Here is a 25,953-nt window from a genome sequence, read left to right as displayed (position 1 = left end):
TTTCTCATAAACTCTCTTCATTTGCACACCCACTTGTTGTTTTTCTTCCTTTTTTCTCTCATTTTCCTTTTGGTCTTTTCTCCCATTCCCATGGAGAGTCAGAGGAATGTTTTTATGCTGCAAAATGGCTGCAAGATTAATGAGTTTTGTGCAGAGTGCGCTGACTTTCATTTGTCCCTCAATTACTTTATCAAAAGGATATGAAATGCGGCAGAAAATCTCCAAACTTTTCGCCGAGGCACTTAAGCAACATGAACACTCTGAGAAACACTGTGGTGCAATTGCTGTTTGGAGTTCAACCAGTTTTTTCAAAGGGGCCAAATAACTGTGCCCTCCAACATTTTTACTTTGTGAGAAAAATTGTCAAGTTAGCCAACAACTTCAACAATCTTCCATTAAGTAGTTTAGTGACATACCAGCAGTTACTTTGTGAGTAGGTGGATGTTGCATTTTGGAAAGAAATGCTCGAGTTTTTCTCTTTTTTTTCATCTTGACTCTTTGCCACAACAAAATATAAAAAGGTATCACTTAGCTGCAAGGTTTCCACAAACTTCTCTTAATGTGGACATTTAGTGCGTGCACAGGAACTGAGCTGACTTTAAATAGGTGGAAATTGCTCACAAGTTATGCTTTTGAGAACTTGAGTAACATATATGCTGTAGTGTATGAGCTGCCTGTTTTATATTTTGTATTTCTCGGTTAATTACAGGTCTGTCATGTCCTTACTGGGCACAACAATGTGCTTAATGTGCTCTGGTGCTGATAAATACCTCATAATTCATAATTCATTGTATTACACTAGTAACCTTTTGCATGTTCAGTTAATCTGTCTTATAAAGTTGCACCAAAACATAATTTTACTTGTAGTGTAATTGATATACAGCCTGAGGACCAGAAAGCTTTAAAATCAAAACTATAAAGGCCAATGTATGAGCCTTCTGTAGGATATAAAATATGTATTTTAAACAGAAGCAAGTATCCTCTGTGATTAGCTTATTAGCAGACTTTCTGTACTCTTTATTCCATACATTAACCAAATCTCTTGCTGTACATTGTGGTAACGTATACAGTATGTGTGTAAGGGACTGCACTCCGGTTTCCCCTGTATAATCCATGTAGGCTTGTTGCAAAGTAGCACAATCTGCTTAGTGCAATTTTACATCTCAGCTCTAACACTGATGTGAAAGCGTCAGAGCTGTAGTCCGCTCTCGCCCATGTCAGCAGCGTCCAGAGCAGGATTTAAAGCCTGACATGGATGTAAAGGGGCTTTAACAACTTGATTGGAGGCGTGGGATTGATGTCACCACATAGCTCTAGTTATGTTCTCTGCACACACGTACTTTCAAGTCTGCATACACATGCATGATAAATGCACCAAGCTGTTTGACCTGACCAAGGAGTCAGAGCTTCCCATGATGCATCAGGGATAGCGAATGGCCACACGCCAGCTATCCACGTAGCCACCACCCACGAGCCAGCCCCACCGTTTCTGCTCCCTCCTATATCACAGATATGAAGGTGGCGTTCTTCAGCGCGCAGAGAGTAACAAATCTGTCTTGTAGTGTGTCAGGAAGCCAGTCCTAGTCTGGTCCAGCAGCCAGTCAGTGTGTCAGTCTTTGAAACCACAAGGTCTTTATTAATTAACCCCGGGCTGGCTGCTCAAAGGGGTAAGGTCCTGCAGATGAAGTGGCAGCGTCTGTGTTGTCAGCCGCATAGGTCACGACCTGCCCCTGCAGCATGACCCCGGCCTTATTTGAGCCAGATGTTAAGGAGCAAGGGTCTGCGCTGCATTCTTTTCTTTCCCTGCTGCTTGGCCAGCAGAGCGGTCACCATCAGCGACTCGAGTCGGAGCTCTGGTTTTCTTCTGGGTAGATCGCTGCTGTTCTCCTCTGTCTGCCACCCCACACCCCACCTTTTTCCCTCTCTCTGTCTCCCTGTGGGATCCATCCTTTCACCTCTCCCCCTCCCTTCCCTCTGTTTTTCCCCCTCCTTCCTTGTTTGGCCCATTGCCCCTTTCCGCTTCGCTCAAGGGAAAGAGTGCCGTGTGTGTATTGCCTGGCAGTATGCCCGCTCTCATCATTTTCTCCCCATCCCCTCCTTCGCTTTTTATGCCATCCTTCCCTCGTATCTCTCTCTTCTCTCACTCATTCTGTGCTTTTTACCCCTCTCCTATCTCTGCCTAAATTTTTCTTCTCCGCCACGTTCCCTTCATCTTTCTCCTTCCACCTCCCTTTGTCTCCATCACTCTTTCCACCTGCTTCTAATCACTAACCCTCCATCTCTTTCACTCCCTGCCTTCATTCATACTTCGCTCCGCGTCTTTCTCTCTTCCATCCTCCCTCTTCCCCCCTCCTCATCTTTTCCTCGGCTGGGCTCAGGAGCAGTGAACAGGTGTTGTCTCCTTTTGATTTGGGTGCGTTCGGATTAATGCTGTCAGCTCAGCTGTTAAAACAACTGCCACCGCCAGATGCCAGTCAGTTTGGGGCTGGAGTTGTCACCTACACACAAACACACACACACACGTACACACACATATTCAAACATCCAAACATGCTCAGATGCAAGTGTGCTTGCACACACGCACACGCGCACTCACACACACACACAAGCACTTGGCCTCTTGGCTCATTGTAATACTGACAGAGCAAATCAGCTGTTGTATGCCAGTCTTCTCTATAACCCAGGTGTGTGTTTCTGTAGCCTTTCCAAAACATCACAGACAGTCAGTATAAAAGAGTATATGACAAGATACTGCAGTGATCATTAATACACTGCCAGAGTTGCTAAAAACTCACTTAGACTGTCATTTTTTAAAGGTTTTTTTTGTCTTTAACCATAGCAATACTCACACCGGTTCCAGTTAAGAAGAATACTTAATGTTCTGAGTGGAGCTCGATGAATTTTCTAAACTCAAAGAATGACTTTACCAGCGTTTTCTTAAGTTGTGTTCGGGGCTGTAAACCATGGGAGCGGGCATTTAGCAGACAGGAAATATGACTCTTGTGAGTCCCTTAATTTAATAGAAGAAATCTTGGCGCACTAAATGATGATGCTAAAAGTCTTCCTGTTGTGGACAGTTACTTTAAAGTGAAGAGACACCACTCAACCATTTTGGGATCTTAAATTAAGCAGTTTGTCATTCAAAAGTTAGTCTTAATTAGATATTTGTCTAAAAATAATAAAAGACAAGTAGTACTAACCAACCGCTGATGGATCAGCAGAATTTCCTAATAGCAAATAAAATGACATTTAGTGATGTCAGCTGCCGATTTCTTTTGCCAAATCAGTTTTGCCCTCTCTGTAATTTTTCTGATCGTGTGAAACACGGTCAGTTTTTTCATTTTAAGTTTTTTTTAAAGGTTTCCTGCACAAAAGAGAGAATAGATAACTATAGAAACACAGCAAAAATACTGGCGTCAACCCAAACGTTCACAATCGGTACATTCAAGTAAAAGACATTTGATGAAGAACTAACTTTGAAATGTTTTAAAGCTTGTAGCCAGTCAGTTATTTAAATGTTATGCTACAAAACTTTCAAATTCTTATCCCAACACATTTTCTTCAGCTGATTATATGTGTTTGTGTATTTAATGAGAAACCTTCAGAAAGACTGGTTTGTATTAGCTTAATTACTACATTGCTAAAGCAACATATGATATCCACATTTCCCTTCACACTTCTTCCTTCCTTTCTTTTTTGCTGTTGTCTGTAAGTGCATACTCTGCACTCGAGAGGTCCTTAAGCATCCGTACCTGCTTGATTTTAAAATGTGATTGTAGTTCTAGTTCTTTCTCCTGTTTTTTGTCACACACTACCCAACACACACACACTCACAACCATTTTCTTCCTGTCAGTTGCTTAAATTTAGAATGTGGTTCCTTGTTGTTTAAGTTTGTTAGTAAAATGATGAAAATTATGATCAACTGTGAATATCAGCGATTAGTAACAGTGCTATTTATGGCTCCATCAGATGTGGGTAGAGACTGCAGACTCACTGGAGGTACACGTGTGTGTCTGTGTGTGTCATATGGTGGGTTGCTGGCCCTGTAGTGGTGATACTGGTGCCTTTCTTTCTCTGGGGTTCCAATTTACATCATATATTCATATTTCATCTTTTTTTCAGTTCAGTCTCATGATGGTGGCTTAAGGAGAGCCACACAGAGACGTTTTTAAGGTGGTGCTGGTTTATCTGGCACTCTTTCTCCCAAACTCACTAATATTGAGCCCTATTTGTAGTGTAGCCCCCCGCCTCCCAATCCCACGATCAGATTATCAGTTTACGCTTGTTGCTGTTTTGTAACCCACCAACTGAACCATATTTTACCCCATTTTACTGCCGATCACGGCCTCCTCGTCCATTTCGTTGGTTTGTCGAATTACACTAACAAAGTTATTTCCAAGGTTATTATACCCCACTGTAGTCTCCAGTTTCCAGCGAGCCAAACGTTGTTAGGACAATTAGTCCAATCAAGGAGTCATGGGTGTCTTGTGGGAGGAGGAGGAAAAGCGGATCAACACAGACAGGAATGTTCAGGAAGAAAATAAGTACCACACAACATGTTGTGTTTATAAGGGTTTACAATAAATGTGATATTTATCAATAGAGTTCATGCACCCGACTTGACTCAGTTATCTTGTTCTGAAAAAGATATGAATGATAAGATTAAGCGCGGGTTGATTTAATAAAAAATAAAAAAAAGAACCACAATATGTTTTGATAAACATTGGTTTCTAGTTTATTTCCAAAGAAAAGCTGAAGCGGTGTCGTAGCAGATATTCCAATCAGATTTTGGCTTTGAGTAAATTGAATTTGAATTTTTTGACAGCCGTTTTAATCCACTTCAAACTTCAGCTGGTAGTGGGGTAGACCTGTTACACTGTACTTATACTTCTATAGTATATTACTTGTATAGAGGTGAATGTTCATGTTAAACAAGACCAAAGTTTCAAATAATAAGGTCAACGTTTTGTACAAGTAATACCCGTGAGTAGGGATGGGTACCGGTATCCGGCACCGGTTCTGACATAAACGGTAGTAACCAGACCAAAAAGCAGCGCACATTTCGGTGCTTTTTGTTTCCTGAGATGTCATACACTTTGGATTCTAGCCAATCATTTTACCTTTCCAAGGATAGTAGGCGGGCCCAGGTACGTACGTTCTTTTAGAGCAGAGCTACAGATTAAAAAATGTTTGATAGAGTGATACCATATATGCCCTATAGCTGCAAAAAAGGCTAATATTGGTATCTTTTTACAAAAAAAAAAAAAAAACCCAGCTAAACATGGGGTTTTTGGACAAAGTTTGTGTTTTCCATTGTTTAAGCACCGGTTCCAACCAAAGGAGGTATGTTGTATCAACAGAAAAGGCTAACTTCGGTTAACTAACATCGGTTTGAGCACCGTTTAAGCACCGGCAACGTTTCAAAAGTACTGGTTTGGCCGGTCCGGTATCGGAAAAAACCTAAACGATACCCATCCCTACCCGTGAGGCATAAGCTTGGGCTCCAGACTTCTCTAAAGGCTTGGTTTCATTCAGGTTTTTCTTCTGCTGGCTCTGTATGATTTAAGTGTGAGTGAATATGTCTGAAAGGGTCGTCAAGCACAGCTCACAACTTTAGAAAGGAGCCGTTTAAAGCAGCAGCAGAAGTTCACTTTTCAGTTCCCAAACACTTTGTCTTCCAGCTCCCAAAATGTTGACTTGGAAACTTGTATTTGATGCTTTTTGTTAAAAATTGTAAGTCTAAAGACTGAGGGGAAGTAGAGTAACCCTGATGACAACACTGTCACCTCCACGGGGTTGTTGTTTTACTTCACTGTTGTTACGTCATCCCTCGTTATAGTTTAATTATATCAAGTTGCTCAAATGTCAGCACAGGCATTGGTTCGAATCCAGGCTAGCTAGACCTTTACTACGGGTCTTTCTCCTGCTCTTTCCCCCGTCCTTTCTGTCTATCTCTGTAATTTGCTTCGTAAAATAACGGCAAAGACACCCACAACTCTGTCATTTAATGCGTGAGTTTTACTCTTCCTATTTGCTAGCCACAGATGGCTAAGTGATCTAAACGTGACCTAACCATCGGTTGTTATCAACGAGGCATCTCATCTACCAAACTTATTTCTTCGCCTAACTGCGGCGTAATCTTGCCAGGAAAACTTGAGAATAGGAAAAGATTTACAAGGAGCGACGTTGACATGCCCGAGTAATTGGTGCACGGTGACCCATAAGGCTCCAACAGGTCAGACACACACACACGCAAACACACACATGCTAGTCAGCAGAACATTCCACTGCTGTTTGGACTGTTGTTGCCATTGGTCTAATGGTTCTCACATGTCTGTCGCCCTATCTTTGAGCTGCACACAGGACAATGTGGGCTATTCTTAAGACTTTACAACATGCTCCGTCTCAAGCCGTTCAGCGCACAGATGGAACAAACATTCACACATAGAGAAGAAAGACAAAAAAGAGACAGAGATGGATATCAAGACTCAAACAGACACATAAACAGAGGGAGAAGTGTGTGCGCATGTGTGCGCGTCTGTTTGCTCTTGTCAGCGGCGTCCGCGTTAACTGGAATAGGCGGATCCCGCCTCCGCTGTCCGGCAAAGCAAAGCCACTCTAAAGCCAAGCCAACTGTCAATCAAACAGCCAACACAGGGCCAAACTATGATAACATCAGAAATAACGGTCTTCACCCATCAGTCTCACAAGCGCACACACACACACACACATAAGAGGTTAAAGTCACAGCTCAGCACTGTTTGAATAGGCTTCCAACATGCAAAACAGCATTAGTGTGTCAGCAGCGTCTTGCTGTTCTGTCTGTCTCTCTGTCATTGCTTTGACAGGCAGACGAAAAATGTCATGACTCGCAAGAGAAAACGCTGCTGCCGTGTGTCTGCGTGTGTGTGTGTGTGTGTGCGTGCACGGAAGCGCGCACTCTCAGTCTGTCTCTTGTGTAGTTAATGCGTGGGTCCATTCCCCTTCTATACTCGGCAGGCCCAATACACAATGTCTTCTTTTGTTGTCACGTTAAAGTGATGCAATAAAGCTGTGCAGTGACAAGGACGGCCCGGGGGCTGCTGCAGTGACAGAGACGTCGAGTGTGTTGCGTGCGTGCGTGTGTGTGTGTGCGTGCGTGGAGTGGAGACAAGAGCACTGAAGAGGGGTTATTGCCACGAGACAGATTGCAAGTGTCATTTTCCATTACAGCAGCCTGAGCCACTGTGTGTGACACATGCACACACACGCACACAAGGTGCACATGCCTTGGCCCACTTTAACAGGATGCTTTTGACAGGGAGAGATGTGCATGCGTTAAGAGCACTGGCCCCTAGTATTTAACTCCATCCTTATAGAAACACATTTAAGGATTTTTTCCCCTTTTTCTTTAGATGGCTTATCTGATTGGTTGAGCCACAGCTCATTGGTATGAATCTGATTTTTCCATGAAAGTAAAGACTTCAGGTAAATTGCATTTGAATTTGCAAGTAACTAATAGATGCTGAAAACCTAATTTTAGCGATTTACATAGTTTAGTTGAAAGATTACATCACGAGCCATATTTGAACCCTTGTTAAACAGGCTGAAAACATATTGGATCATTTAAAAAAATCTAAAGGTAAAACAGAGATTTTCTTAGTTGTATTTCTTTATTTCTTTATTTATTTTTAAAGTTCACAGTCACAAGATGCAGGGTTTTTTATGTGGCAACAGAGCAGCTTTTCAGAGGCTCCTCAGTGAATACATTGAGTTTTAAATACAGCATGACCCATTGTTGCATGTGAACTTCTATTATCTATTCAAAAGTCTCTCATGAGGCTCTGTTTGTTAACCAGGCAATTAGCAGGCAGTATTTGGTGGTTATCAGTACTTCAGTTGACACTTGGTCTCTTCAGCCTGTAAAGTATGAGGCAGTAAAATGAAAATGGGATCTGTGTTCAGTCCCATAGCTTGTCCCTAATAAGGTGTGGTGGCAGCGGCTATCAGGGGTTGAGCTGAATTAGTCCGCAGTGGATTCAAATGTCTAGATCCTATCAAACACCATTTAATGATAATGGAGGTCACAGAGGCAATTGGGAAAATGCTGTGTGCATGTCTGTGTGTGTGAAAGGAACGTTTCTCTGTCTCCCGCAAAAACACAGCATTAAGATAGCATCGCTAATTTCACCGGCTCGGCACAAAAACAACACGCAGAGGAGAGAAGAAAGGAGGGGAAAAAAAATAATGCAACAACACACAAGCGAAACGAAACAACAAGGAAAAGTTTCTGTGCGACTTTCTCGAATGTCGCTCCAGATTTTGCCCTTCATCGTTCTTTCACAATGTCGCGCCCTCTCCGCTGCTATTTCTGACTGCCAGTGTGTGGATCTGGCTCGCTGAGATTTCATGCCAGTGTAAAAATTGGCTGAGGGTTTGGTTCAAATCAAATTGGACATAAGCACCCACAACACCATCTGTTAGGGAAAGGCAGTGGAGTGAAGGGCAGAACTCTGCATTCAGATAAATGGATTTTCAATTTATTAAATTGTTGACTGACACCCTTGTAAATGTTCGCTTTATGTGGCGCGGCCTATTCTTAGAACTTAATGGAAACATGTTGCCATACATCCATGCAATTCCTAATATTAGAATGCAAAAAAAAAAAAACCCGTCCTGCTGCATCTGTTGTTTTGAGTTCGATCTTTTCTTTTTGCAGCACGAGAGAGAAAAAAATAAAAACGTGTCCTTTTTCTACAACTTAAGACTAAAATAAAGCGCCCCGCTCGGTTAGACTTCAGGTGTTTTGGCAAGTGATAACGTGTGTGACGGTTTGTATTAACAGGTGTGTCGCACCGAAACACAGCTGAGATTGTCACAGCACTTCAGGGGAGGGCCATATGTCGTCCCCCCACCCTCCCCGTCGCTTCACCCAAAAACCTAACTTACATTAAAAGGTGAAAAACAACCTCACAACTCTCTGAAGTTGATTTTGTTGAGCATGCCAGATACTTTGAGTCTGCGTGTGCTGGTGTCCTCCCTAGTCTAGTGGTCTGGGTGTTTATTAATAACTAAAGTTGGAGCAGCTTCTGAATGAAGAGTCACTGCGGACACTGAGGCCGACCAGGGACTGAATCTACACTCACGCACACACATCCTCTTCTGTTTCTTGCTGCGATCCTCTGCTTCAGTGGGAGAAACGGAGCACTGGGGAGGGGGGTTAGAAAGTAAGGAGGGAGGAGGATGAGGAGGAGGAGAGGGATTTTAGTGTTTACACAGAGGCCCGGCCACCGCGGCAACTGTTGCCAAGCGCCGTTCTCCCCAACAACAAGCCAGTAATTGGTACTTTTAGCAGCTAACCTTGCGGAGGTGGTGGTGCGAGGTGGGCTTGGACAAAAAGCTTTTTGATACATCTCCTCTCTGAAACATAGTGCCCCTGTTTCTGTTTCTTTTTCCTTTTTTCCCTTTTTTTTTTTATAAACAAGAGACTGCCCATAATCTTGGCACCATCCTCATTGCTTTGGAACGATTGGACTGTCTTTAGAAGGAATCGATGAAAATGTGTCCAGACACATGGCCCAGCTCAACCAGACATGAATTGATCATCAAAATATCAACATCATCATTTCGTAATGGAGCGTGTTGGCGCCGTCAGCGTGAGGGGGGGAGTCGGGGGTAGACAGACTGCGCAAAGCAAGAGCTGCGGTATCGAGAGGGTGTAAATAAGTGAGTTGTATTCCAAATTCAAAAGTTTCTTTGAACACCTCCATAATGTAAAAGACTGTTAAAGTTGAAGCGTTTTACTGCGGCGAGACTGGGTTACCTACAGCTTTGTAAATAGTAACAACCAAGCTTTTTGCTTTTTTGGAGTAAGTATAGATATACCGGAATAAATCTGTTTTAGGTGAAGCATTAAGTCAGGTAATTACAGCTTGGAGCTATCTGGAATCAAACGTCGTTCTTAATTACGAATCCACGTGTAGGTGTGTTTGACTCCATCCTCAAACTGGTGCTTATAAGTCTTTTTCGTACAGTGTGTAACCCAGATACAAGGTAAAAGTTTGATTAGTGCTTTTATGTAGCTCGGAATAATCAGATTTGTTTTATAGCTGACTCGAATGTCTACATGCATTAAGAAATTTCATCTGTTGTTGTATCGTCAGACAATTCTGACTAAGGCTATAAATCCAAAATGACGAGCAGGTCAAATCAGTTATGTTTCTGTGATTTTCACTTTGATTCGTTTAGGGTAACCTTGTTAAGGTGTTTGCATGACTGTTGCACAGAGTTATCTTAATCTAGTTATAGTCTAATCTTTAGATCACATGTAGACATGCGTTTTCTGTCTCTGTGATGAGACCAGCTAATGTGCGTGTGTGCTTTTTTTGCTTTCTTAACTGCAGAAGTCGCCACACGTTTTAGCGCCTCACTCGCTGCCTCTCTGTTGCTTCTTCCTGCCATCTCAATACTTCTGTGTTCAGGGTGGCAGTCTTAGACAAACTGCACCAGTGCTTGTATAATTGCTTATTCAAAGCTGACCCCTGCTCAGTTGGGGAGGAGGAGAATGAAGGAGGAAGGGGTTAGAGGGGGGAGGAGTAGATGGAGTCTCCTCATGGCTGCCAAGGCCCAAGTCAATGTGGAGCCTGTTTTGCGGGATATAAGCGCCGGCCACGGGTCCCAAGCCAGGGCCCTTTCCTGTGGGCCCTCCTCCTCCTCCTTGTCTTCGTTCTCCTCCTTCATCCTCCACCCTCCTCTGAGCCCGGCTGGGCCTGGCGCTGGCACAGAGGCCCCTTTGTTGTGCACCCGAGGACCCGGGCTCTCTGTCTCTCATACTCTCTCTTTTCCTCCCCTCTCTGCCTCTCTCTCTTTTTCTTTCTTTCTCTTTCCACACACCACTCCGCCTCCTCCTCCTCCTCACCACCACCCCCCTCTCTTTTCCTTTAAAGGTCTCCAGTCTTCACAAATATGAGATAATAGGAAAAATAGAGCTGGCTGCTTCTGGTGACTCAGGGCAAAACGTCTGAGTGAAAAATAGAAAGTGAGAGAGGGAGAGAGAGAGAGATGGCATTGTTCGTAAGGTTGGTCCGAGCAAGCTGGACTGAGGTTGAGTCTCCTCCCCTCGCTCTCTCTCTCTCCTCTCTCCAGCAGCTCCTGAACCAAAAGCTTACTGTGGATCCAAAAGCCGGACGGGGGTTTGCTGCAACACACACACACGCACAGACACACACACACTGTTTCTCTCTCCGTCTCTCGGCAGGTGGACGGGGTTGTTTTGGCTCGGCTGCAGGGCAGCAGCTTGACTCCGTTTGAGCCAATGAGCCAAAATAATAGCCGACGATTCCAGAGTTATTGTCAGCGCTTTCCCCCCTCTGCTTTTCCCAGAATCCTTCTCAGCTGTGCGGGATCCGAATCAGAACGTCGCCCTCGGATGAATTCATTCGCTTACGCATGAAAATACAACAGTGGGATCACCAGTTGTTTGTACTGTACGCTCCAAACCATACAGACAAAACAAGGAAAGATGATTTTTGAAACTGCCTAATCCTCTCTGATGGATTCAAGCGCCAAAATGTTGCAGGCAAAAAAAATATAAATTGAAGGAAATGCACAGAAAAACATCTAGAATGATGTGTGTTGGTATTTTACTCAGTGCAGACATCATACAGTTTAAACAAGGAGCTGAAGAATTTTCATACAGAATATGTGTGTGTGATATTTTCAACATTATTTACATCCTTAAGCGAATAATGGAGAGAACTGCAGTTTAAATACTTAGCATGGTGAATGCGCCGTGAATCCCAACACTTCCTCTCGCCTAATTTTTCTTTTAACACAATAAACTCCCCTCGCACCTTATTTTTTCTCACAGGGTATCCTCCCTCACCCTCATCTCACACCACCCAATCCTGAAAATATGCGACCCACACCCGTGCGTGGGCACCAGACTCCACCCGCTTACCTCACACAACACCAACATACGCAGACACATACTCGCATACACACTCAGCATCCCATACGTCAGAGAAACAGGGAGTAGTGTCTCGTATTTTCATGGAAAGTGTTGTGCTGTCCTCCTTTATTATGTGATTTTTGGCCCGTAATTAGCACTAGTAGATTCTTGCTGTGTTTCCATTCAGCTGTCAAGCAGATTTTATTTAAAACTTCTTAAAACATTATGGAACATGAAGGGTGCATTAAGTGCATTTCCATATGCTGAGCTGAAGGAAATAAATCCTTGAATCTGAACGAGGTGGAAAGAGTCTTTCAAGAACCGATTTGTATTGGACAAGTTGTTTTGGTTGTTGTGGAACATCAGCCGTGGACGTATTTATATATATATTTTTAGAAGGAAGACAAAAACAAGCGATTTGCTTCTAATGAACTAGTGAACAAGTAGATAATGCATAGACAGGTCACAGTTTCAGGCTGTCTAAACCAAACGGCAACCTCTGGGGCTTAAAAACGAAGTTTGAGGCTGCAGTTCCTTTAGTGACCACTAGGATGGCTCCAAAAGCACGTTAATCTCCACAGTCTGCCATGGTTAAAAGCCTTTCACTTAAAGTTTAAGTATAAATGGCACAGACGGTCATTTTTTGAGGTTATTTATTAAAGATTCATTGATTAGTATACGATGTGTATATCTCTGAAAGCAATCTCATAAACTATTAAAAATACCTAGGAAGTGTGTGTCATTTTGAGGAAGGTGCCATGTTGCCCCGTCATTTTGAACACACAGTGGACAACAAAATACCACCTCATATGTAGTACACCAAAGGTGAAGAGAAGTTGACTCGTATTCATGTCTGCACCTTCAAACTCAAGATATGAAGGATCATACCTATGTTTGATCAGCTTTTCAATTCAATCCAGTTCAATTTTATTTATACAGCGCCAAATCACAACAACAGTCACCTCAAGGTGCTTTTTATTGTAAGGTAGACCCTTCAATAATACATACAGAGAAAACCCCAACAGTCATATGACCCCCTATGAGCAGCACTTTGGCAACAGTGGGAAGGAAAAACTCCCTTTTAACAGGAAGAAACCTCCGGCAGAACCAGGCTCAGGGAAGGGCGGGGCCATCTGCTGCGACCGATTGGGGTGAGAGAAGGAAGACAGGATAAAAGCTGAAAAGGGGTCCTCTTCACTGAAGAAGGGAAAATGTGAAGGAAAGAGACAACACAGCTGGCATCTCCTCACCTCAAGCCTCAACTCCTGAACTGGATTGAGGACTGACAATGGACCAGCTAAACGACAACAGTTGATTATAAGCTAACATTATATCTCATATTATATAACATTATATATATATATATATATATATATATATATATATATATATATATATATATATATAGCTAATGTTGGGCTCGAGTGTTCTAAAAATCACACTTTCCTTCTTATAAACAGTTTCATTCAATTCGCATTTACCAAGCGTCAGAGTCTAACTATGTTTTCTCCACTTCAAAGAAAGTTTCTCTAACAGTAGCAAACAGTCGAACAACAGCTAACCAATACAGACAAATGTTGTCTGTTGCTGTCTGTCAGGTGTCACCGCCACTAATTTGAGTCACTGAATTGATCTTCTCGGCTGTCTCTGTGATGTTTGTGGTTTTTGGAGATTTTAATGAAATTACGCAGTAAATAACACAGCCTGCTGTGTGGTACAGAACATCATTGCATTACATTCATACAGTTTATAGAGGTAGCTGGATAGTCTAAGCCAATAACTTGGCACGCCACCCTCTCATCCAAATATGGTTCTGATACCAAAACAAGCACCCAAATATTGTGGCTTCAAAATGCAAAGCCCAGAAAGCAATGAGTGATGTCACCGATTCCATGTCCATCTTTCTTTTACAGTCTGTGGTTCAAACAGACCTTTTAACCGATTCGCACATGTATGCGTGGGTTATTGACCTCTATTTCTGTGTATGTGTATTTTTGCAGTTTGTCATGGGTGACAGTGGAAGTTCATTTCTCTTAGCGTTCGCCACATCAATCAACATCCCACTAAAAGATACAGCACGCCATCCCCTCTTTCCTTCTCATCCCCTCTTTTCTCTCCCTCTCAGCTCCTCCTGCCCATTTCCTCCCATTTTGCCATCCGCCGCACAATGAAAGAGCCTCTTGGCTTTTATTAATAGTTAAAGTGGCCCCAGCCTGTCACTGGGGACAATGGCTGCAGCCCTGTTAATAAATAAAAATAATAACTAGGAGATGGAGACAGAGAGGGAGTGCAATGGAAAGAGAACAGGCGACACTGCCATTTGTTGTTCCCTCTCACTTGTCAAAGCTCTTTGGCTTAAAAGCCTCTGTCATTGTTGAGGGAGAGGGGGCTGGGGGGGAGGAGGGGAGTGAGAGACAGAGAAAAATAAGGAGAGAGAGAAAGAGGCAGTGCCAGGGGCTAATAGCACCTGTTGGGGTGATGGTGAGACAGCTGTCGTGGAGGGTGGGTGGGGGGGGACACAGGAGCACACTCTTTCTTCTACTCTTTCTATGCATGTTTTTGCAAAAGACTCTCTATCGACTCGTGCTCCTCCTCTTCGCCCTACCTTCATCCTGCTGTGAACCGATTCCCTGAAGGCTACGGTGGCTTCTGAGTGAAAGCACTAGGGCTGCTGTCTTACTGGTTAAGTGGCAGCGTTGAAAACTCAAGGACAGAACAGGGCAAGGACAGTGGGAAGACGAACAGGAAAAAGTGAGAAGTGGACTTGGCTCGAAGTTCAGCGTTGATCCCGAGGTGTGTGTTTTTTTGCAAATGTGTGCTCACTGTAATCAGCAGGGCATGGATAATGTCGTCTCCGCCAGAGGAAAGGACCCGATTCAGGCCTTGAGGGGAGCAGAAATTAATGTGCGCTATTTTTTGAGTGTGTGCGATTATGTGAGGGGAGCTCGCGTGCAGGTTTGCAGGTGATCGGGTGTCGTTTAAATCCTTTAAATCTCCAGGTGGTTTGTCAACACTCCACTGTGGACAGAAAGGGAAATAGACGGATGAGAAGGAAAGAGAAGTTTAGGCAAAGTGCTGCTTTTTTGTGTACTCTGATTTGTTGTTGTGTGGAAGATGTGTACATTCGTGTCTCTTTTAGAGGAAGATGCACTAAGCTGTTCAACTCAACACACCGGACATCCCCCCCGTCTCTCCTCTGTGGAAAACCTGAGTGTTTGTGCAGCAGTATGCATGTGTATGGGTTTATGCATGCAGGCTGTCTCACACCAGCGAGATTAAGACTTTTCTTAAATCAGTCTCGTCATTATAGGGGGAGAAAAATAATCTGGGGACAAACAAACTTTTTTCCTGCTGTCAGCGTTTGCAAGTGTGTATACATCTATGTGTGGAGCCACATATACTGTATGAGCACATTCAAGTGTGTGTGTGTTTGCATTGGCTGATAGGGTTAATCTCCCTACTCAAAGTGTAAAACCTCTCTCCTTAGGAAGGCCTCACATCCCAACTGCAGATGGCTCCCAGTAAATAAAGTACTCTCTCTTTCTTTCTCCCTCTTTTGTCTGATCACTCCTCTCTCCTCCTCGTTCACGTCAATCACAGCCAACAGGGCGACTACTCTAGGTTCGTGGCCGTATATCTGTGTATGCGTTTGTTTTTTTCCGGTGCTTATATGTGCACACATCTTAGGATTGGATCTTTCCAAGTGTACACTCACCCGTGTGACATTTCCATTTCCCTCACTGTATGTGTACTTGTGTGCACAACTGTTACCATAGTTTGATTGTAATTAGTGAGTCTGCGAGTGTGTGTTTAGGTAGCGGTTTGTGCGTGTGTGCGTGCGCCTGTAAGGGTCTGTGTGGAGTGTGTGTTGAAAACAAAGCACTAGCTGATAATGTGTCCATTGTGGCGGGTGCATTAAGGCCCTCTTTGTCTCAGGGCCCACAGGGCTAATGATTCTCTAGCAGCAGGTGAGAGGGAAAAAAGCCTCTCTTTTTTCGTCTCTCTCTCTCTCCCCCCCCATCTCCTCCACTTGTCTCTCCCTTTATCTTGCGTTGCGCTCCCTCGCTCTCTCCCTTTTTCGCTCACTTGTTTTTGTTTTTCAGATTTCCTCTCTTTCGATTATCAGCTCCTCTCTTTCCGCCTTTCTCTCCCTCTCTCTCCTGCTGATGCGGCCATTAGGCTGAGCCGCTGCTGCCTTTATTACAGCAAATGGACTTTAAATGAGCTTTATTGTCATGTTGGCCAGCCATCTGAATCCCTCTCTCTCTCCCTCTCCCCTGCACCCCCCTGCCCCTCATCCTCCCCTAAACAGAGGCCCCCAGCATTGAGAGGCTGTTGTCAAAGGACTGGAAGGATAAACTTTTGGCCATGGGCTCAGGGCACGTCGGAGAAATTAAAGGTACGGTAAAACTAAATTATGCCAGAACTTAAAGACTTTAACCTGTGTACTTGATTACATAGATTAAATATATGAGGCAGAAAGACCTAAAGCTTGGTATGACATCTAGTGATTGGGCCATATTGTAAAGATGGCAGCTCAGGTTAAAGTTGAACTGAATTCAGATGAAGTGATCCCTAAATGAACTTGATCTGTCCTGAACTAAACCAGGACACCTGCTTCATCTTGTGCGTATGACCAGCGCGTCAAAAAAAAAGAAAAAAGAGTTAATGGCGTCTCTGCTAGTCTCGCAGCTCGCTGTTAATTCACTGCTAATCGACCATTTTATCCACAACAACCCTCTTTAACACCCAAGAGCGACACAGGCGGAGTAGGACAGAGGGCAGCAGGGGATACAAAAAGGGAACAAGTGGAGCTGTGCGGTGAATATGCAGGAGCAAGAATCAACGAGAACGAAAGCGAGAGAGGGGAAAAGATATAAGAGAGGCAGAAGAGACTGTGGCCATTATTCCCTGTAACTCCAGGGCAAAGCCGTCGTTCTCCTCCAGTAATTGAGCTTCATTAGGAAGCAAAGCAATATGTAATCAAAGAGCCTCGCGGAGCAGCGTGGCCATCGAGAGCAGGGCTCCATTGATCAAACCTCCTTTTCCCAGCTCCCTGCCGAGCTGACATTTCTGTGTAGGGGCGTCCCGCTTGGCGCACCACACACCAACAGCTGGGGAGCAATGTGTGTGCACGCAGCGGAAGCACACATATGCACGTTTGTGTCTGTTAAGCCGGTGCGTGTCTTACGTAAGAATCTATGAGAAAAGGTAGAGCTGCGGAGATACTAACGTGTTTGCTTTAATAGCGTCAGTGGTGAGCGCACACTCTCACACTGTCAGCGCATCTCTTGATTTTATTTTTTTTGCCCCCATCGAATTCCACTGAAGAGCATTTTGTGGGGAACAAAGTGAGCCGCTGCCTCCTGCTCCGTTGGCTTTATTGAGAAGAAACATTGGTAAAAAGGCCCCATGCGGTTCACATAGCGATACACATACACACAATTATGGAACGCATAGTCCTGGAATAAATCTCCCCACGGTGTTATGCTATTAACGTCGCTCCCCCACACTAAAAAGTGACAGCACAGATGAGAACAATGGCTTGAAATCTGGATAATTTTTATTCATCATTACGTTTATATGAGGGGAAATGCTTAAACACCATACCAGAGACTTTTAAAGCTGCACCAATCTCTTTTGGGGGGGATAATCTTTGTACAGCTGTTTGCTTTTTCCTTTTTACTTCTGCTTGAAATCTCTGCTAAATATTTATCTCTACACTGCATTCCTTTTTACAATAGAGTTGTGTGAATTTGATTAAAGCTTGGATACACAATGATGGAATTCAGTCGTACCGTACAGACACTGTAAAGTCCATTTCCAAAGTGTGAAATGATCGCTTTGCTTAGCTGCTCAAAAGAAAGGAAGAGAAAAGCAACAAAAAGAAAATAAACTGGTGCCATTTATAGTCTTAACCCTTTAAAACCGGTCAGAGCGGGCACGCTCTGTTTTGCTTACCTATTTTTAAATCCCGGTAGCTCTGCAACCACGTAAGCTAGCGCAATAATTTTTTTTGCATATGAAACCGGAGGAGTTGTACTTACATCTTATGCCATCAGCTTGTCCTCGGTCACGGTTTCCTTCCACATATAGCTTTGCAAAAACTGCATAAAAAGCACTTGCAGCAACAAAAACATAATATTCCAGAAACACGCTTTGCCTATCCGATCAGCTGTTCACAACACTTCCTACGCCCATCAGCGCGAACTATCGCATGTCTGCCATGACCTGCCCGAAACCGGAAGTGACGCCATTTTCGCGGAAATGTAGTTTTTTACCATCAAGGCCTCATGAGCCTATACTGGTGTTTTTAAAAGTTATCTTTGACTTTATGACTTTCTGTGTCGTTTCTGGGATGCTTAGGACTCATATTGCACTGCTGGAAATAGTTTATTTTGATGCATATGCTGCTTTTTTGCAAATTTGCACAATAATATTTATTTTCGTTTTTCCTGCAGTGTATAGAAATTGGTGTATTTCAAAAATAAAACTATGAAGACACTCAAAATAAATTTCCAGTGGTGGGAAACTATTTTGTGCAACTTTTTTGTATTTACAGTTTTGAGGGATAAGCCTCTTAAATTTCTCTAACGAGAAATATATGTTAAAAAAACAAACGATTTTCAATTTTTTTGTAGTTTATTGCACATTTCTGTAATTTATGTAATTACTATGCACTTAATGCAGACATATTATTAAAATTTAGGCTGTAATGGTTGTATTGATGTATAGCAACTTGAAATGCTCCCAAAAATGGCTCTACAGCATGTAAAAATATAATATAAGCTCTGGCAGACTTGGTTCTATGGTAGGTCTTAAAGGGTTAAATAGTAGCTTTGTACTTGAAGCCATTTTTCTGTGATTGGTTGACCCTCACAAACACCAGGTAGTTTAGGCTTCTGGACTCTGAGATTAGATACCCGAGGTATCCTCTTCCTTTGGCTGAAGAATAGAAACACTGCCTGAAACACAGCTTCTGGAGGAGTGTTAAACCTAAGCTTTTGGCTCATAAAGATTACTTATTCACTGACCTTGTTATCTTTATTGTCTTTACTCAGGTTTAATATGACCATCTTGGTCATTCTGTACACCACCCATACATAATGAGACAAAACCAGGTTTAAAGTCATTACGACAATTAAAAAGAACAGCTAATACTGTGTGGGGAGAGGATGCTGGCTGAGAGAGAGCAAGAGAGTTGGAGGAGTTTCACTTGGTTCCACTGACCGGTCAGGAGAAGGTAATTGTTGACTGGTCTTCCTAAAACAAATTAGGCAAACAGGATCAGGCAGGTACACACACAGCTAGCAGGAGCAACAGTGGTATTCCTAATAATGTACTTACTGTGTGCATTTTAAACTCCTCATTTATCTTTAAATAAACAATAAATGCAATAGAACGGTCTGACTATAACTATTTTAGGATAACAAATTCTTCTGGTTTTTATTACTACAAACTACCACAAAACACCCACCGTGTTAAGTACCTTAATTTCTCACCTTAGTATTGACTTGATGATATCAACTAATTTGATTATTCAGAGAAATTAAGTTCTTGTGTCCAAGTAAATATACTTCTTTGCATATGTTCTGCATTCTCTTATTCTACTTCACATCTATAATCCATTTCCTCCTCTTCTTTCTCCCTCCCTCCCTGTCCATCTCATCCCCACTCCTCCTTACTTACCCAGGGGGAGTTATCAGCGCAGCCGGGGTCATTAATTAGCACCGAACACAGTGACAAGTATTACATTGTTACAAATTGGTTAATTACACTGCGCACGAGTGTGTGCGTGTGTGAGAGAGAGAGAAAAGGGAGAGAGTTGGTGTCGGTTCGGGGAGTTTGTAGGTAAGCTCAGGCCACGGCAATCAGCCTGAGGAGAAATGTGTGTAAACCAATGGAGGAAACCAGTTATCGATCCACCTGCCTGCCTCGCAGCAGCTGAAGAAACAAGGCAACGCGAGCTGATTTATGGGGTGACCACAGAAATTCAAAGTGTGAATGGGAAGGAATGAGAAGCAAAAGACGGGGGCGCCTCATGTCGGCGTCGGAGATTTTCGACATCTCGTCTCAGTTACCGAGCGTGTCGTTTGCCCCAGCGTTAGAGGGGAGCTGGAAACAGCTCGCAGAAAAAGAACGAGGACTTCCAGGCTCCTGGTTCGAGGAATGTCCGTCCACATCAGTGCGCACGCGCTCACTGTTTGGAACCAATTTTCTATATGTGTGGGTGTGTGTGCAGAGGGAGGCTAACCCTAACAAGAAAGCCCTACAATAAAAAGCCTCCTTTGATCCATCCTTTCACCTTTGCAACCCCCCTCTTAGCCTCTTTTTTTTTCTCCCCTTCCTTCACACCCCTTCACCCCTCCGTTTGAACATGCCAACGTTTGTAACACAAGGCTCTTTCTTGTCTTGGTCAGCTTTGGCTACACACACACACACACACACACACACACACACACATATACATTCTGGCTCTACAAAGGTGAGTCTGTGAGTTAGGACAGCGGCGTGTTTATTTTTCCAGCGGCCAGTGCTCCCGACAGTTGCCTTTATTGTTCATTGTTGGCGGATGGATGGAGCGCGGGGGGAAGTGAGGAAGAAGGGGGGGAAAGGGGGTGGCGGTGGGTGCAGTGGGGGTGGCGGTAGGTGAAGCGGCAGCTACCAACAGGGGAAGACAAATGGATGGCTCTCACCTTCCCGAGCGGTCAAAGGCCAGGTCAGCAGACATGGCCTACGTCCCCCCCCCCCCGACACAGATCTCGTCTTCTGGCTCCCCTCTTTCATCCCCTGCTGTGCTTCTCCTTCTTTCCTCCCCTGTTTCCTTCTCTTTCTCCCTCTTTTCTCGTCCTCATCTGGTTTGACTGGTGCAGGAATGTGGCCCTGTTAAAGGTAGCAGCTGAAGAACAATGGGGGATTGTGCTGTTCCACACTCTCACGCACACGCACACACACAACAAAAGCATGTAGTCAAACATCAATATATATGACCAGACATGGGCGCACACACACATACTGATTTTGCCTCCGTGTGCCTCTCTCTAACTACATCCTGTTGAATGATTTAGGCCTTGTGTGGAAGCGCGCGCATGTGTGTGTGTATGTGTGTTTGTAATGGAGCTGGTATGTCAGGATCTAAGGAGTCAAAGGTCAGGCCATGCTAAATGTGAGCAGGAGGTTGGCTGACTGCAGGGTAAACACAGACCAGACACACTCTCCTTCTCTCTCTTTTCCTTCTCTTTTTCTCACAAGCACACTCATAGAAAAAAAAACACAACTCAATACTGCTACGGAGCACTTCCAAAATTATCCATATTTCAGCACCAATCGGATAAATATTGATTGTACTTTAAGTTTTAGTGAAGAATGTCAATTTGCAAACCTGGCTGAAGATTGGTTTTGTTTGGTAAACGTACGATTCTGGCTCAGACGTTACATTTGCTTTGCCTCTTCTTCCCACCACATTTTGCCTGTTTACAAATACTTCCTCAGCCAGCTTTATTTTCTTTATTTCAATACGGCAATAAAGGCGGTGATGGATGTGGCTTGATTAATCACTGCTGGCCTTCTGTGCCCAGGAGAATGAGTCAACATCTGGTTTTACAACCCTGCTGCACACAAACGGCACTTTACCCACCTTCCTTTGACATGCCCCCTTCTACCATTCAAAGCCCCTAACCAGTCATATATTAAGTCAGCTAACAAGTCATGGATAGCTTTGCTCTGTTTTTTCTTTTTGCTTTCTCTGACCCTGACTTCAACCCCAATGATTCATGCCAACCTTCGAATAGCCATTTTAATTTACAAAAACTGGAAAAAACAGTAAACTACAGGGTTCATTTTAATATTTGAGGTGCTCGGACTCAGCTGTACTCAGCCTGTTTCTAATTTAACAAAGGAAATATCAAGTCTAAAAACTGGAAGTGGAAACCTTAGCAGAGTACTGCTTATTTCATATCACCTTTGACCTCTTTTGCCCCCCCCTTCTTCACTCTTGCCCTTTAGGTACCCCAGACAGCCTGGCGGAGAAAGAGCGCCAACTCATGGGCATGATTGGCCAGTTGAGCAGCCTGAGGGAGCAGCTCTTGGCGGCCCATGAGGAGCAGAAGAAGCTGGCCGCCTCACAGATGGAGAAGCAGAGGCAGCAGATGGAGCTCGCCAAGCAGCAGCAGGATCAGGTATAGGAGCACGGTGCATGTGAAGGGCCTCATTTGGAAATGGCGTTTACTCCATGCCTATGCTGCAAAAAGAAAAAAAAATGTCCATACTAACAAGCCATTCAGTCTCCATTACTTGGTATATGGAGCACATTGCTTGATTGATCGCGTTGCAAAATGTAAACTTCAAAGGTCAGTACTGTTTAAAATGCATCTTATAGGTCTACAACAGAAGGTGGATTTGAAAAGCAACAAATCACAGGATTTTCTGTCCCCTGCACGCTCTTTCTTCCACACACACACATCTCATGCAGCGTTCAAGCAGCCAGAGACATGCGCCTTTGGCAGCTTAAACACAAGGACATTACACAGGAATCAGCTGAGGGTATGTAGTGTTGGAGCGGATGTAGAAGAGACGTACACGCACACACACTCCCAGCTCCCGGGCGAGAGTCTGCCAGGTATTTGCATAGAGAAGGGTTTCCCTTTTTTTGCCGTGCTTTTTTGCTCCTGGAAGGCTTGGTTTTACAAAGAGAAGGATGGGCCCACACACACACACACACACACACAGAGAAATACAGCTGTAAGGACAAATCACCTGTGACAAACACAATGCATTACAGTGCTCCTGGCTTCATCCTGCACCAGCACACAGTGAATGACTCTGACATTATGGAGACTGTACTCTGTGTGAATTCTTGTGTTTCTTTTTAGGAGTTGCTGGAGTTTCAGCTCAAAAGTTACTTATGTTTTCACTGTAGCTGTTGCGTTTCATTGAAAGCATTGTTTTGAATGCAAAACAAAAGGTAAAGGTAAAGAAAGTGAAAAAATTACCTTTCAAGAACAAAAGTATTTGTATTTTTGTCTGTTTTTTTTAGGATTGTAGAAGCCAAATTTCACATAATTGTGTAATTCTTTCCTAGTTAAATAAAAGACGCAGTCACATAAGTGAAAAACAAGCAGCTTTAAATTATCCTATGAGGCTAACTGTTAAAAATTGTGTGCTCATTATTTTCAGCTAACATCAGTATATCAAAAGCAGTCAGTTGTCAGCATGTCAGTAAGTGGGTCGGTGTTGAGCTTTTTAATATTTCATACCAGGGCACTGACCCTCTGTCGTGCAACTGGGGCATCAGAGACCTGCAGATGTGTCGCATCTCCCACAGGCTCTGCACACACGAACGCACACGCATGCACTTTGTATGCCGTTCTAAAAGCGCACGGTGTGCTCTGTCCACAGATTGCCCGGCAACAGCAGCAGCTTCTACAGCAGCAACACAAAATCAACCTCCTGCAGCAACAAATCCAGGTGAGGCCAGCTTGTGTCTGCATGGCCATCCATACGATGTGCGCGCATGTTTGTGTATGTGCCCTTTGTGCGTTGGGTTTGTGTGAGCGTGCGAGTACGTCTGCGCGCGCGTCGGCATCACCCACAATAGCAATTTTGTGATTGTGATTGTTGCAGCTTTTCTATGCTCAGCCATCAGCATTTGGGGCCTGAATCAACGTTGACTTATAATGGTGACCCCTCCTCCTCTAACGTACACTCATACACAACCTGTGTAATCACTTAAAAATAGGTCTGTCTGCTTGGAAAAATCAAAAGTACTCTGTTGGCAGTATGTGTGGTTAAAGTGATTATTATATAAATCCAACTTGCTTGTCACACTGTCGGTGAAGTCCACTTTTCTGATGTTTATTCCATTGTGTCTGAGAGTGACTGTTAAAGGAATACAGCACCAGCTAATCAACCTAGATAATGGTAGCAAGAGTGAAAGAGAGACTCAGACAAGTAAAACCTTATTTTCGGATTATTCCAAGGCTGTTACGTTCTAAAGTACAAATAAACACACCCACCTCGGCACAGCTCTGCAGGAAAGTTCCACATTGTTGACTTTTGTACGACTGCAAACCCATAGAAACTAAACTGTCCAATATGGCATCCTTGCTCTTTTTGTGCATAGCTAAGCCCCTATCTGATTAACCTGGTTGCTACGACTCACACTTTGTTCCCCTTTTGAACAGAGGTTGATGCCAGAAACACTCTTAACACTGCAAAATAAGAAGAAGAATCTCATTCTGCAGGCCAAGTAGTACCCTGTGTTAAAAAAATAAACGTTTCAGTTGTAGATGTGATTAAAATTGCGTGATATGTTTGAGTTGGGTGGTTGTTGTATGAGATACTTGTTTATGTTCTCGCTTCAAAGGAGATTTGTAAGGGACTTTCTTCACCAGCGAATCCTATGAAATGCAAAATCAATAGGCCTTTATTTAGTAATGGCCAAATCTTATCATGTGGTGTGTAAAAGTGAATGTTAAATAGCCAGTAAAGTCAAATAAAACTGCAAAGTAATTCAAATTAAAAGCGCCTTTGAATGTGAGCCTGGTCCTCGGCTTGAGAAAACGGGTGGGTTTATATATGTAACACTTAAAAATGGAAGTATTGTACTTTTGGGTCCATACACTGGAGCCTCTATTTTGGTCCAGGTGGCTTGGAACGAATAGCCCAGCCCTTTGTAAAGGCAGATGACACTGAATTTTAAGCTGAGAAAGCTGGGCTTTGTATCATAAAGAGACACCCTGTCCAAGAAAGCGCACACACACATACACACACACTCCCTTTCCCCTGAGAGTGTAGCCATACACGGTTTGTGTGATAAGAAACCTTGTGATAGCATGTGTGTAGGACGTGTGTCTGTGTGTGTCCACGATAATGTGTAAAGCAGCTGTGTTTATTTGCATTATGCGAATTAAATTCTTAATTGTCCGCGTTTTGTCTCTCTGACAAAAAAGCGAGCACATGTTTGCGTCTGAGGAGTTCTCTGTGCCTTCTCCATGCGTTCGTTTCTTAACCCATGCGCTTGTGTGTGTGCGCGCGCGCAGTACAGCTGTGTGTGTGAAGCCGTAAACACGTCCGCTCATGATTCACTCCCTCACGACCCCGCCGAGACAAAGCTCTCTTTTCCCATGACTTTGCAACCTTTTCCCAAACAAGCGTCTCTCCATTGAACGGGCCCAACAATAGTTTCTCACAAGCAGGGGCAGCTGTAGGCAGCCTCGTTAAGAGAGACACACAATCAACAGGAGCTCATCACAGCAGCTCAAAACACTCAGACATCCACATGTATGTTGCACACAACAAAGTATGCGAATACACGGACAAACATCCGAAATATACGCCTTCCCTTGCCCGTTCACACATATCACAAGCGGTCGTGGAGAGTGCTGCACACTCGCTCGATGATCAAACACACACTCATCATCAAAGACTTGGTTGAGAAATACACTGCTTAATCATTCATGAAGAGATTGTCCACACAATCCCACAATACAATGGCCTGCCAGAGAGAGGGCACCAGGTTCAGTGTGTTGGGGTGTGTACGTACGTGTATGTGTGTTTTGTGTCTGTATGATAAGCCCCTTGTGATTGCATTTCCCCCTAACAAGGCTGAGTTCAGCTGTCCCTTCGTGTGTGTGTGTGTGTGTGTGTGTGTGTGTTTGTGTTTGTGTGTCTCCGTCCTTGGCTTTGTTAGACTTGAACCCCCAAAGGCCTGTGAAGAATGCTTTCAACCGTCCACTTGGAAGAGGTGATGAAATGAAACGAATAATCAAGCTCATGAAAAAGAGAGGAGAGTGACACACATCCTTCATGAAAAGAGGACAAATTATTTATTGTCCTTGTGTCTGCTTTCTTTTCTCTTTTTTTTCCCTCTCAGGCTAGTGATATGCGTGTTAGCTTTCGCTATTTAGGCCAGCAGCACTCGCCGAATGCGGCGTAAGAAAGTTCATTTGCACAGACGGGCATAGCAGCAGCAGAGGCTAATGGCATACAGGACGAGCAGCACATGTGCACCTTCATTGTGTAG

At 43.7% G+C, this 25,953-nt stretch overlaps 1 protein-coding gene across 6 annotated transcripts in view; it reads left to right on the top strand.

The window, feature by feature from the left end:
* Window positions 1–25,953, top strand: part of sox5 (SRY-box transcription factor 5) — a 95,279-nt gene that overhangs the window by 29,458 nt on the left and 39,868 nt on the right. For 5 of the 6 annotated variants that reach the window (XM_085137980.1, XM_085137979.1, XM_085137978.1 and 2 more), the window contains exons 4-6: window positions 16,243–16,329; window positions 21,936–22,108; window positions 23,328–23,396. In XM_085137980.1, the coding sequence (XP_084994106.1) occupies window positions 16,243–16,329; window positions 21,936–22,108; window positions 23,328–23,396 (329 nt within the window). The remainder of the gene's footprint in view (window positions 1–16,242; window positions 16,330–21,935; window positions 22,109–23,327; window positions 23,397–25,953) is intronic. The other variant, XM_085137983.1, reaches the window with a different exon arrangement.

Source organism: Neolamprologus multifasciatus, chromosome 17 (genome assembly GCF_963576455.1).
Source record: "Neolamprologus multifasciatus chromosome 17, fNeoMul1.2, whole genome shotgun sequence".
Lineage (NCBI taxonomy): Eukaryota > Metazoa > Chordata > Actinopteri > Cichliformes > Cichlidae > Neolamprologus > Neolamprologus multifasciatus.
This window is presented reverse-complemented; position numbering and strand designations above follow the sequence as displayed.